Source organism: Saimiri boliviensis, chromosome 7, assembly GCF_048565385.1.
Source record: "Saimiri boliviensis isolate mSaiBol1 chromosome 7, mSaiBol1.pri, whole genome shotgun sequence".
In the NCBI taxonomy this organism is placed as follows: domain Eukaryota; kingdom Metazoa; phylum Chordata; class Mammalia; order Primates; family Cebidae; genus Saimiri; species Saimiri boliviensis.
In genome coordinates this window covers 122,405,785-122,418,364 of record NC_133455.1, presented here as the reverse complement: position 1 = coordinate 122,418,364, position 12,580 = coordinate 122,405,785, and the positions used below count along the sequence as shown (strand labels likewise).

General features: G+C 52.4%; 1 protein-coding gene across 50 annotated transcripts in view; it reads right to left on the bottom strand.

The window, feature by feature from the left end:
- Positions 1–1,732: 1,732 nt before the first annotated feature.
- Positions 1,733–12,580, bottom strand: part of CACNA1C (calcium voltage-gated channel subunit alpha1 C) — a 709,163-nt gene continuing 698,315 nt past the window's right edge. For all 50 annotated transcript variants that reach the window (XM_074403341.1, XM_074403342.1, XM_074403338.1 and 47 more), the window contains 5 exons: positions 11,571–11,699; positions 8,520–8,626; positions 8,069–8,172; positions 5,895–6,227; positions 1,733–3,823 (listed from right to left, as the gene is read on the bottom strand). In XM_074403341.1, coding sequence (XP_074259442.1) covers positions 3,524–3,823; positions 5,895–6,227; positions 8,069–8,172; positions 8,520–8,626; positions 11,571–11,699 — 973 coding nt within the window. In that variant the 3' untranslated portion in view covers positions 1,733–3,523. The remainder of the gene's footprint in view (positions 3,824–5,894; positions 6,228–8,068; positions 8,173–8,519; positions 8,627–11,570; positions 11,700–12,580) is intronic.

Here is a 12,580-nt window from a genome sequence, read left to right as displayed (position 1 = left end):
TAGAGAAAACCTGGGAGAAAGTGACAGGCAGCTTCGCTCCAGACGAGCACCTGGAATTTGAAACTGGGAAACAGGAGAATGAGAGACACTGCCTTGCTCCTTTGAGTGGATTTTCCAGTCAGAGTGAGGCCTACTGGGTTAAGAAGAAGAAAAGGGGTTATAACTAATACCTTCCGAATCAAAGCTGGGAAAAGTTCACCAAGGTCTGAAAATGAAAGAGGCGGGGCTGGTCAGAGGACAAAGAATTAAACTGACCAAACTGCAGACCTTAAACTGTGTTTCTTCAAGTCCCTTGGGCCCTCGGCCCTTGGCCGTTTTCTCCTGCCACTCATTGGGTGTCAGGAGGGGTACGGAAGATGTGACAATTATGTTTTAAAAGGTCATGGGGAAAATTCCATTTTAGGTGGAGAGTAGACACCACTTTGAAACTCGTGGCTGCGGTTTGTCGATGTCATTACTTGCTGTGCCAGTCTGTTCTGATGACAGGCAGCATATGTCAGTCTTATTCTGGTGGATCAGGAGGTCAGGCTAGGAAAGTCCTCCTGCCCTAGACAGGGATTCCTGTGTGTACTTCCTGGTAGAAATCTTGGGAACTTTTCAAAGGATGGTACCTAAACTCAATTTCTAGAGAACCCGGATGGCACTGAAAAGGAATCAGGAAAGTTTGGATGACTTGGGTGTGGACATCCGTGAGGAAACTCTGTTTCTAGGCTGTGTTAACTGGGGAGTACTGAGTACCTTTCTCTACTTTTTCATGAATCAGTCAAGCAAGTTGTCATAGAGGAATGGACTCTTCGTTAATTTCTAGCTTGCTTATATATGTGCCAAGAGGGGCTGAGGGAACACTAGGACTGGAAGGGATTCAATGGGTCAATTCCAGGCAAATGACTGGGTCCTGTTTTCCCAAAGCAGTCCCTTTTCAACCATCACTGTTGACACACATTTGAAGGACACAGCACCACAGAGTAGGGAGATGTAAATGAGCGTCGGAGATGTCCTCACAAAATCCATCCCCACCTGCACTGTGGGCTCCTGATGCCTCTTCCCTTGCCCTGGCCCCCTCCTTGGCAGCCCAAACATGAGGGCAGGCCTGAAGGCAAGGCAGCTCCGGAGTGAGGAAGGGACGGAGAAAGGAGCACGCAGAGTTGACTTTCAGATGGCAGGCAGTTTCACCAGTTCCTTTCTCGAGCCCCTGCTGTCCTCCTTGGATAGAGCAGATTCCTGAAGTGAGGATGCCCCTCCCTCCAAGCAGCCTGACTTTAATTTCATCCTCCCGGTTAGTGTACACTTTTCTAAGGAACCCAACAAGAAAAGTCTGAGTGGTGGGAGTGAAGGGCAAGCCGGCCACCTCTTCCATGGGGGATGCACACGCCAGCCCGGAGACCGAGGGCCGGTCAGAATCCCTCCCTACGCCTCACAGTGAAGGGCTGTTCTTGGAGAAGTACCAAATCAGAGGACCAGAGCAGGGAGGACACAGTGAAGACTGGAATAAAATAGGTCCTGGTCTCACAGCAGGAGGCGGTACGAACATACCCAGCAAATGATTTTGGAAAAACTGAGGGAAATGGAAGTGAACACAAGATATGCAAAACAGTAATGTCCAAACCTGTTTGTGGAGAGCAGAATAATGACTACACTGGTGATACCTTTGCTCATTGTGCAAATTAAAGAAAACTCATTCCCTTTCCCCCAACCACATATAGAAAAGCACTTAAGAGTTCAAAGGTAAAGCTTGTCACACTCCAAATACAAAATGATTTACTTTACATGCAGCAAAATATACAAGAAGTGAATCCAAAAACCAACTTAATTCAATTCATTATATTCGCTTGGCACAATTGCAATTCAGTTTTAAAAAAATATTTGAAAAATACTGAAACTGACCTGAATTCAAGTATAACGGTTTCTTCAACAGAAACATTATCAATGCAATAAAACATTACAAGGAATATATTGAAGCAAAATGCCTTCTTGTGTTTTTCCCTTAAATTTCTGTGTCTTTTTTTTAAATACAGCTTTAATGCCAACACAACTCACAATTGTATTTTTAAATGAATATTATTGCATTGTTTTTGCATATCTTGTGGGACAGAAAATGCAAAGGGTTACTGATACCCATTTCAGAAGCAGAGACAGTGGTTTGTTTTTGCTTTCACATGGCCCCAGATTCAGATCTTCCCACAGTTAAACCAGAAAGGGGGGACTGCGTAGCCACTGGTGTGCGCGGGCATATGGTGTGGGTGCATATACATAGGTAGGACATATGCGCACAGACAACCCACCACACACACTCGCGTCGCACACTCACAGAGTCTCTCGAGCATGCTCCTCTCTCCCAAACCCACCTGTACACCCAGCATAAAAAGGAACCCAACTCTATCACCCACATGTGCAAGACCACAACAAGTGCATTGCCAATTACTTTTCCATTAGAAAACCGAACTAAACCAGAAAAAAAAAAAAAAAAATAGGTTACTGCCTAAGGAAATGATAACAAATTATTGGGCATACACAATGGATGGTAAAACTCTCCTGCAGCGCCTTCTATTGAACCTCCGTGGGAAAAGGAAACGACAATCCTTTAAATAATACAAGAAAACCAAACCCGATGTACATTGGCAAAAGTGAAAACAGAAAGGTGAGGGGGCTACAGGACTTTGTAAACACTCGTCTTTCTCCCTTCCCCCCCGGGAAAACAAAATAAAAAACCGAAAACCAAAAACCAAAACCAAAACAAAACAAAAAATCCAAAGAACCGAAAACTGCAACATGCTGTCAAGAAAAGTGTCAAACCACAAAACAAAAGAGCGCTCAGCGGAAGCTCAGCACCACCTGGTTGGGCGGAGCCGGCGGCCCCTTCCCTGCGGCGCAGCTCCTCCCTTGCGCTGCCTGCGGGCCGGCGGCTGGCCGGGAGCCCGGCGTGGCCTGTGCCTGTGGGGCGATCCCGTCGCTGGTGGATGGGGACGGGTCGAGGTGAGGCGCACCCCCGCCGGCCGGACGCCCATCCCCAAAGCTCCGCGCCCCTGGCGGCCTCCTCCTCCCTCTCCAGGCCCCGGCGGGGTCCTCCTGGAAGTCCTGCCCGGCTCCCTTCTCCAAATCCGCAGGGCCCTGGCTCTAGGGAGACAGCAGGCTCGTACAGAATATGTGCAAATGGTTTCTACAAGCAGAGTCGAAAGACACCCGTTTGCTGTAGGGTCCTTTTGGTGACGGCGCGCAGGAAGCCGGGGTGCTCTCCCCGCAGAGGCGCTGCCGGTCCCGGGGCCTGCGGGCTTGGGGAGGACAGGCGCCTTCCTCACGCCCCGGGACCCTCGCCGCCTCCTCGCCGCGCGTCTGCGGACACAGCCGGGCGCCTTCCTCCCGGACGGCGGCTCGCGCACCCAGGCTCCGCGTCTTGTCCCACCAGAAATGAATGAAGACGCTGTTCCGGTTAACTCCAGGTCACGAGAACAGTGAGGCACTTCTGAAACGAACCCATTAGGAACATTGAAACAAATAAAAAAAAGCCCGCATCTGGCAGCGCCCACTACAGGCTGCTGACGTAGACCCTGCTGTCCTGGAGCTCCTCCTCACTCAGTCGCGCCCGAGCGCGCACACAGCCCGCGTCCTCTTCGCCCCCGGCTAGGTCCTGCCCCGCGTCCCTGCAGTTCACAAAGGGTAAGAGGGCGCCATTGGGGCTCTGTGGGGCGCCCCCGCTGAGGATGTTGTCGGCCGCGCTCTCCATCTCCTCTATGGTCATGTCGCAGGCGTCGGCCAGCTCCTGGGTGGTGACCTCGATGAACTTGGGATCTTGAGCAAACTGCCCCAGTCCTTCTGAAATCAAGACCTGGAGACGCGGGATGGGAGCCATGGAGAACCAAAGGAACATTATTCCTGGAGCCCAGCTCTTCTCTTGAGGGCTAGAGCCAGGGGTATCTGGTGGGTCACTTGGGGAAGTGTGCGTGTGTGCACGCATGCGTGTGCACGTGTGTGTGCGTGTTGGGAGTGGCACCCATAGGGAACAAGTAGAGATGGAGCATCTGCCAAAAGAACTAGGGACGTCCAGGCCAGAGGAGAGAATTTTGGCTGGGCTGGCCAAACACTGTCATCAAATATATGTAGACTTGGTTTATGGCCCAGCACTGTGGCTCACACCTGTCACTCAGCACCTTGGGAAGCCCAGGCAGAAGGACTGCTTGAGCCCAGGAGTTTGAGATGGTCCAGGCAACACAGGGAAACTTTGTGTCTACAAAAAATTTAAAAGCATTTGGCTGGGTGTGGTGATGAATGCCTGTGGTTCTAGCACAGGCTGCAGTGAGCTACGACAGCACCACCACACTCCAGCCCGGGTGATAGAGCAAGAACCTGTCTCAAAAGACAACCACCAGAACAAAAACTAGAGTCGGCTTGGCTCACAAAGGGGCCCGGGGATGGGGGGTGGGGGCGTTCCCTGCTGCTTCATCAGCAGACCCCAGCCTGCCTCTCTCCTTTCTGACACCCGCAGAGCCTTTATACTATTCTTTCAGAGAAACCATTCTCCCTGGTAAAACTGTCGAGACAGACCCACTGCCCATTGCCTGCTGCTGCCTTTTCAGGGGTGAGTTATATGTGCAAACACCGTGCATGCCCCTGCCCTGCTTCTGCTGGGAAGGGCCAGCAGGTGACCCCCAAAGTTCTCTGTCCTCCTTACTGGCTGCTTCGTGCCCAGCTATAGGAAAGTTGGCTCCTGAGCCAGGAGGTGGAAGCTGAGTGCAGCCTGGCACTCACTCCTCCCAGGCTTGTTTGTCTTGCTCCTTCACTCCTTACCCTGCTTAGTTTTTCTTTGGCACTCCTGAATTTCCTGATGTGTTATATATGTGTGTGTTTATTATCTGTTTCTCCTCACCACAACGTTAGCTCATGAGAGCAGAAGCTGTGTTTCTCAGCTGTGTCCCTGTACCTAGAACAGCGCCTGCACATAGTAGGCACTCAGGGGAGGTCTGTGAAATGAATGAAGGATAGCCAAGGCCACAGGAAATACCAGATTAACTCCCCCACCTCCTGCCCGACAGCCTGATGTCCAGATGAGCACAGCCTCTGCTTGGCTATGCCCGGTGATGGGGGCTCACTACTTTTCAGGCAAGCCCCTCTCGTTTTGGAAGAGGCCAGTTGGGAAGGTCTTCCTCAAGTGAGCTGAAATCTGCCTGCTGGTGGGTTGAGCCAGTCACTCTGCCACCTCTCCCCATCCCTGCCGCTGCAGGTGTGAGAGGTGCATCGCACCCTCCACGGTCACCTCCTCTCCAGGTTTTCTTCCCTAATTCCCTGAACCGGTTCTCCTGGGAAATGGTGTCTAGAAACCTTGCCATTCTGGTCATCCCCTTTTGGGCCTGTTCCAATGTGTCAGAGGTCCCTAATAATGTGGTGCCAGGATTGCACTAGATGCTCTGACCAGGCAGAGCACATGGGACTGAAAGCTCTCTTGTTCTAGACTAGTGTCTCCCAGCCTGGCTATGCATCAAAATCATCGAAGAGCTTTAACAACTATCACTTAATTTGTCCTCATTCCAAAGCTCCCCAGGTGATTCTCATGGATAGTCAGGCCTGAGTGCCTTGGATCTGGCCTGTCTGTGTAGAAAGGCAGCCAAGCTCACATTTGCGTGTTGAGCAGAGGCAGCACAAAGGTCTATGGCCGGGACAAGTTGCTCAGTGATTTCTGTCGCCCTCTGCAGTGCGCCTGGCCTCAGGAGAGCCCATGGCATCTCGTGTGGGCACGGCTTTCCTCACACCAGCCCTCCCGCAGCTCTGGCGGGGAGGGTCTTTCTGCTCAGATATTGACTGCAATGAATTTGGAAAGAGCCAGGTGCTCCCTTCTCAGCTCCACATGCCAAGTCCCCTTGCTGCCCGTGGCCTCTCCCCCCGCCTGTCCGCGAGTCACCTACCGCTTCCACCAGGCTGCTGGCACTGCCGTGGAACTGCCTCCCTGGGGCCCCAGCCTGGCTGGGCACCATGAGGGAGACGGGCCGGGCTCTCCGGGCGGTGCTGCTGCCCCCGCCACAGGGGGTGGTCTCAGCCCAGGAGCCGCAGTGGATGGACGGGAAGCTGCTGTTGAGTTTCTCGCTGGACTCGGCCCCTTCTAGCCGCAGGGTGGGGATGGGCTGTGGGGGCCAGCCTCGGCTGCCAGGTGTGGCCGGGGGGGTGGCAAAAGGCCTGGGGAATGAGGCGGGGGAATGGCTTCTCTGGAGGAGGGGGCTCAGGCCTGCCACTGCCAGTGCCTGCGGACACACAAGGAGTGTGAGTTAATAGAAGAGTCCACCCCAAGCAAGGCAGGCTCCTGCTTCTGAGCAACCACTGCTTTGCAGGGGCTGTGTCCAGCTAGCTCCACCAGCCTGATATTCACATGCCATCGTTTTCCCCTCTTGGTCCTATTCATTAACCTGGCATGACTTTCAACCATCTCAAATACATCTTAGGATCACCTGGGTCCGAAGTGATTTCTTTCTCCTGTAACTTCTGCAAGCTGGGATTGGGTAGAGTCATGGTAACCTGCTTTGAGCCCTGGCCCTGTCACCTGTTGATTCTCTTGCTCTGGCTTTTGTCCTCAACAGAACGGAGAACAGGGTGAGGCCTGCATGTCTGTAAAGCTGGAGAGCGAACGCCCTCTATCCATTCGCCTGGCGGGGCTGGTGTGAGATTCAAGTGCAATGTCTGTGAAGAAGCACTCTGCACCTCACAAAGAGTCGGGAAAACCAGTATTTGCGGTTTGGGTTCTGACAGTTAACGGGGCCATTCATAATGCCCTGCCTGCCTCTAGCTCAGGTTGTCTTTGAACCATTGTTAAATCTGGTGCTGCATTGTGATTAAAAGATTCACGTGGTGTGCCCTCTGTCCCTGAATATTCTTGAGCATCCTGAGGGCAGGGACCAGGCCTACCCGGCTGTTGCCATGACGACCTGCCAGGGCAGAGGCTCTGTAGGGCGAGCTGCTCTGATGGGATGTGCTTCCGGGAGAGAGAGACACCGTGCGTGGGGAAAGGCCACCTCTAGGGGCACAGAGAACAGGAGGAGAAAGAGCTGAAGAGGAGAGTTTCGTGCCTGCCAGTATAACAAGACCAGGTAGGTGAAATTAACCATTAAGAATCTTTTAAGATGGCACACATAGTGTCCCCACATCCTTCCACCTCCTGCCCCAGCCCATGGTGGTCCTCAGCCTGGGGCTTCTGTGTCCCTGGGGATCTGAGAAAAGTGTAAGGCCATATTCATTATTTCGGAAAGCCCAGTGGAAATCAACACACACAGGCTAAGAAAACCAGCTCATTTCTTGGAGCTGAAGTCCTATCAACTCCGCAAGGCCACACTGGCCATCTCACACCGATTGTGAGTTTTGATTAGCAGTTGAATGCCTTTGGGTACAAAAAAGTCATTTAAAGCATACGTCCATGCTATAAGAGAGTATATCATTAAAAAGGTCAGAATGTTGGGAAACTCAGTTTGCCTGGGGTTAAGGGACTGGCCTCAGATAACACTGAAGTTCAAAGATACTAAAATATGTTTGGTCCAGCCATCTTGGATTTCACTATCTCAGCTGGAGTCAGCCATGCCCAGAGACAGTTTCATTTATGGAATCTCCCTGGACCTGACTTCCCTGGATGTCATTCCCTACTCTTGACCATGTGGCTGGCGGGTTCTTTAATCACTTCTATATGTCACTGGATGGGTTTTTGTGCAGCAAAATTTCCAGTATGTTCAAACTCTAGGTACAAGTACGTCTTCCTGAGTGCCCTGCAGCATAAGTCAGTGTCTGGGGAGTCAGTGGGATCTGTGGCAGCCTAAGAAAAAACTCACGTGGAGCCCACAGCTGTGGGTCCTCAGGATGACACGAAGAGCTCCTGTGCACCAGCACATCCTAGGCCCCCACCCTGCGATGCTGCAAACCTTGCTGCAGCCTTTACCTGCACAGGAGGTGTGTGAAGCCCTATGGGGTGGCTCTGAGGGCAGGGGCATGATGTGCCAGCCATCAGAGACAGGCAAGGCCCACTGATGTCCTCAGGATTTGTCCATCATCCTGGGGACTGTCTGGCCTGCCAGCAGGTGACAGTGGCCTGTCCAAAAGCTACCTGATGATGAACCAGATGCAAGGGCAGGACTGTCTTCTGAGAGATGTCTCCCCCTCGGTCCTTCTGTCGCTTCAGACATTCCAGGTGGAAGGAGGCCCTTCGACCTGCAAAGGCAGCCAGAGAGCCAGGATCAGGGCAGAAAACAGGATGCTGGCCTGTGACGGTTCACATCCAGGTGGGTGCCAGGAGCAGTAACTGTGGCCCGGGACACTCCTCCTTTCCCCTCCCCTCATCTGAGATGTATTCTGAAGCGTCTCTCCTGGGCTCATCCCTGCACACCCTGCCTTTGGAATGCTGCCTCCTTGCTTTGGAAATCTACCCAGCCCACTGTGTGAGGCTGGTTCCCTTGTGAGGCCAGGCCACACGGTTTCTCAATCACCCCTGAGTACCTGACCAGTGTCCTCTTGGGAGTAACCACCGACCGCCCCTGGAGAGTGAGGTGTGCATTTACCTAGTGAGGCGGTGCGGAGGAAACCCCTCTTTGGGGATTGCCGGATGTCTCTCTTGTCCTCCTCTGGGATGGTCAGTTGCCGATTTTCGTCATCCTGGTAGGAGAGCCTGGAACAGAGAACTCTTGGGGCTTGCTCCTGGAAGCTGAGAAGTGGCCACCCACAGGGACAGCTGCACCCGCAGAAAGCACTTTGCTCTGATCCTTAGTGAAGGGACGCCCACTTTGTGCTTACATGCAGGTTTGGGCAATTGCCACCCCAAGAAGTTCTGGCCTGCCCTTGGCATCTTCCAGGCCTGCTCACTGGGAGTTGCCAGCTCCTCACCTGCAGCCTGTCTCATGGGCCTGCAGCTCTGATTTGGGGAGATGCAGGGACTCTAGGGTCAAAGGTGTTAAGGAAGCTGAAAGAATCCTAGGCAGATGAAGTTCTTTTGGGGAACGGCCTTGGCTCCCGTATCTGTATGAACTGATGCTGTTTTCCCCAGTGACCCTCAACTTTAGCCCAAACTTATCCCCATCCCCGATTTCTCCCTGCTCTGCCACCCCCATCCCATCAACAAGAGCACATGAGCAGTTCCCTACAGTCACTCAGTAGGTGAACAGCAGGGCTGTGAGGGATCTCAGGGGGCATCTCTTCTATGGCCTCCGGGCCTTTGATGGAGACTCAGTGAGAAGTAGATTTGACACCTTCCCGTCATGCACAGACACACCTGATGGAATGAAACCTCACGCCCTTTGCTTACCCTCAGTGCATGCATTGCACCCTGGTGAGTCCTAGTCCGCTTTAGTCTGTTCTATTTTATTAAAATCTTGATTCCCAATCCCTGCTGGGTCGGCCTGCAGGCTGAGAAGCACAATTGCATCCTAACCTCATTCCCAGATGAGGCCACTGACTCGCTGGTCCCTGGTGCCACCCCACACCTCTGAGGGTGACTCCATGCCTGCTCCTGGCACAGCACAGAGACTTGGAGAATTTATAGATGTGCAGGAATGCTGGCTGAGTGCAGACCGCAGTATTTTGCCTTCAAGTCTTGCTCTTAACCTCAGCTAGGTAAGGCCTCCCTATTATATTTTCTTCTTATGCAAATCACCCCCACTCTTGCAGACCCAGCTGCGATTTGACCCTGTGCATGGTACCTATTAAGGTCACCCTGCCCTCCACATTCTCTGAACGCCTGTACCCCTTGGGGTTGTACCACTCTGGGGGTAATTAGTGAGAAACTCTGTTATCTTCCTCCCCTGAGACCCTCTTAGTTTCCTAGTTTGTGGAATTTCTTTGAGGTTGGAGACTGGGTTCTTAATGAAGTCACAGAGCACCTGGTGCACCAAGCATTCTAGAAGAACAGAAATAGGTTAAGACACATGCTCTTCCCGATTTCTAGGGCAGGCGGCCAGGCATTCATTTGTATTCTCTAAAAATCAACTTAGAGAATATGATCTCATAAGGAACTTCAGGTATTTCTCTTGGTTTTACGTTGACTGTGTTTCACTGAGTCAGAAAAGTAGAAGGCTTGTCACCCCCCAATGCCCCGTTTTGCTAATGGGGACATGAAGGCACAGGGCAGCCGAGTGATTTGTCAAGAGTTGCTGGTTGGGACTCTTTTCATGTTTTTCCTTACTCACTGGACTCTTTTTTCTATGCCAGGGGAAAAGGAGGTGCCTCTGCTACTCTTCCCATCCGGTTCCTGAGCAGAAAGCACTGGACCCCAGGAAATCACACGCCGTGCTGGTCTGGCTTCTGATCTCCCCCCACACCCCCTCCCACCGCCTCCAGCCACATCTTTCCTGTCTTCAAAAGTCTGCAAGGCTAGTCCTCCCTCACTCTAAAGTCCTTTCGGGAACGGACTGGACTGACATGCCGGGATAGGTCGGTGAGTGCCTCCTTCCTGCCCTGGGCCCCTGCAGGGTTCCTTCCTGTCAGCATCGGCAGCTCCAGGGTTCCCTGGTGGGGCCGAGAGAGGACACCCTGCATTGAGCCTGGCCATGCTTAACGATGCTGCTCTTCCAGAGTAGGACAGTGGTTCCCAGCAGGTGACACAGCCCCCAGCATGCCAGGTTCTTGACATGCCTGCCCTCCAGCTCAGAAAATAACTCCGAACCTTTGGAAAAGTGTCTATCCAAGGAGAAGGCACACCTGCTGCTGGCCTGCCCGTCCCTCCAGAGGGCCTACTGTCAAGTGGCTGCATGCAAGCCTATAGGGCCCGGCATTTCCCCCTGGGGAAAAACCCATGCCTCAGTTTCCCTTTCTATGAAATTGGAATGACATATGCCCTGCCTGTCTCAGACGCCTGTTGTGAGTCACAAATAAAGTAACAGATGAGACAGAGCTTTGAGGGTGAAAAAAGCCAGAAAAGCTTCTGAAACAATGTGTCTCAGACTTCTGTGGATGTCATAAAGACGTTTCACAGGGAGACACCCTCGAGACACACATCTGTTGGCAGTTAAGCAAGTGTTTCACAACACAGCGCCTACCTTTGTGACATTGACACACTGTGATAGTTTCTATTATTCTGTGCTATGCCTACTTTTAAGGGCTAGTCATTAAGTGACCAAATGAATGTCACAACTTTCTAAAGGATCTAGATCTGCAGCTAAAACACTCTAAGAATTGCAGCAAGGACAGATTTCAGGCATAGGTTTGCCACCAGCGCCCTCTTCTGGGCAGCTTTATTATAAGCAAAGTGTTGAAACACTTGTTAATTGTCAATATATGTGTGTGAGCACTGAGTCTCACCAGAAAATATATTTATGCCTGTGTCTTACAGCCTAAAAGGTTTCAGAAACAATGCTCAGAAAATTTCCTGGCAAGGAAAGGTCAAGCTAAAAAGGGCATCGTGTGTGTGTGTGTGTGTGTGTGTGTGTGTGTGTGTGTGTGTGTTTGAGATGCGGGCTCCCGTTTCACTAAGGAGATGACAGAGGCTGTGAAGGTGTTTCTCTGCGATCTCCTCTCCTCCTCCAATCAGCCCCAGAGGAGGGATCTCAGGGACCTGCCCCTGCCTCCCCAGATTTGTTCCCACACCCGGGCTGCCCTTGGCAGAGGGCAGCAGAGCTCACATCTCTGTGGAGAGCAGGGTGGGCTCACTGCAGGCCTCCATGTCATCGTTCATCTTCACTTCATAGGTCTCATCCTGAGATGTCTCCTCCTGACCCACCGTGGCTGTCTGGCTCTCCCGGGAGTGGCACCTACAATATCCAAGAAGAAGAAAAACATCAGGAACTGCCAACCCTCCTCCCCTTCCTTCAGCAAGTAAAGCATCACACACACACACACGTGCATGTATACACACACGCACAAACACAAGCACACATATGTGAACAGGCACACAGTTGCTGGTGCCTTGTTTTCCTGTGATTGCTGATGGGTCCATGGAAGTATTAACATCAGGGTGAGGGTCCCATTTGGGAGAAGGATGTCTACTGTTGATCCAGGGAGATCTAAGTCCTGACCCCAATTCGCTTATCCTCTGGTCCAAGTCGCTTAGCACACCTCATGCCTCAGTTTCCCTTTCTATGAAATTGGAATGACATATGCCTTGCCTTAGAGTCTGCCCCCCACTCACCTCCAGCTATGACACCTGGGTCTTTGGCATTTGGTACAGCTGAGAAGGCTCTGGCATCCTATTTTGATGGTGCCCTTGATTCTGACACTGGCCCCCTGGGGCAAAGGCACAGAGCGGAAGCCTCACCTAGAGGGGTTTGCTCTCCTGAGCAGAGGGCAGTGAGCCTGAGTCCCTGCTGAGCCAGAATCCCTCCTGAGCTCCAGATCCTCACACACTAGGACGTGCCTTTCCCTCCTGGGACAGGGTCTTATGCTCACAGGCCGTGCCTTCTTCAGCTCTGGACCAAGGCCTCTTCCTTTTCCTGTCTAGCTCAGCTCAGTGCCTCCCTCTGTCTTGCTTTCTGCAGACCTTGCATGCTGGGCCCACTTTCTCCTCAGATCCCTGAGAGCATCCTGGTCCATCCTCTCAGAGCTGAGTGCTAGATCAGTGCCCCGGCTCTGAGCATCACTGGCAGGCTAGGAGCAGTTCTCTCTCTTGAGGAGGCCTGCAGATTGCCACCCACCC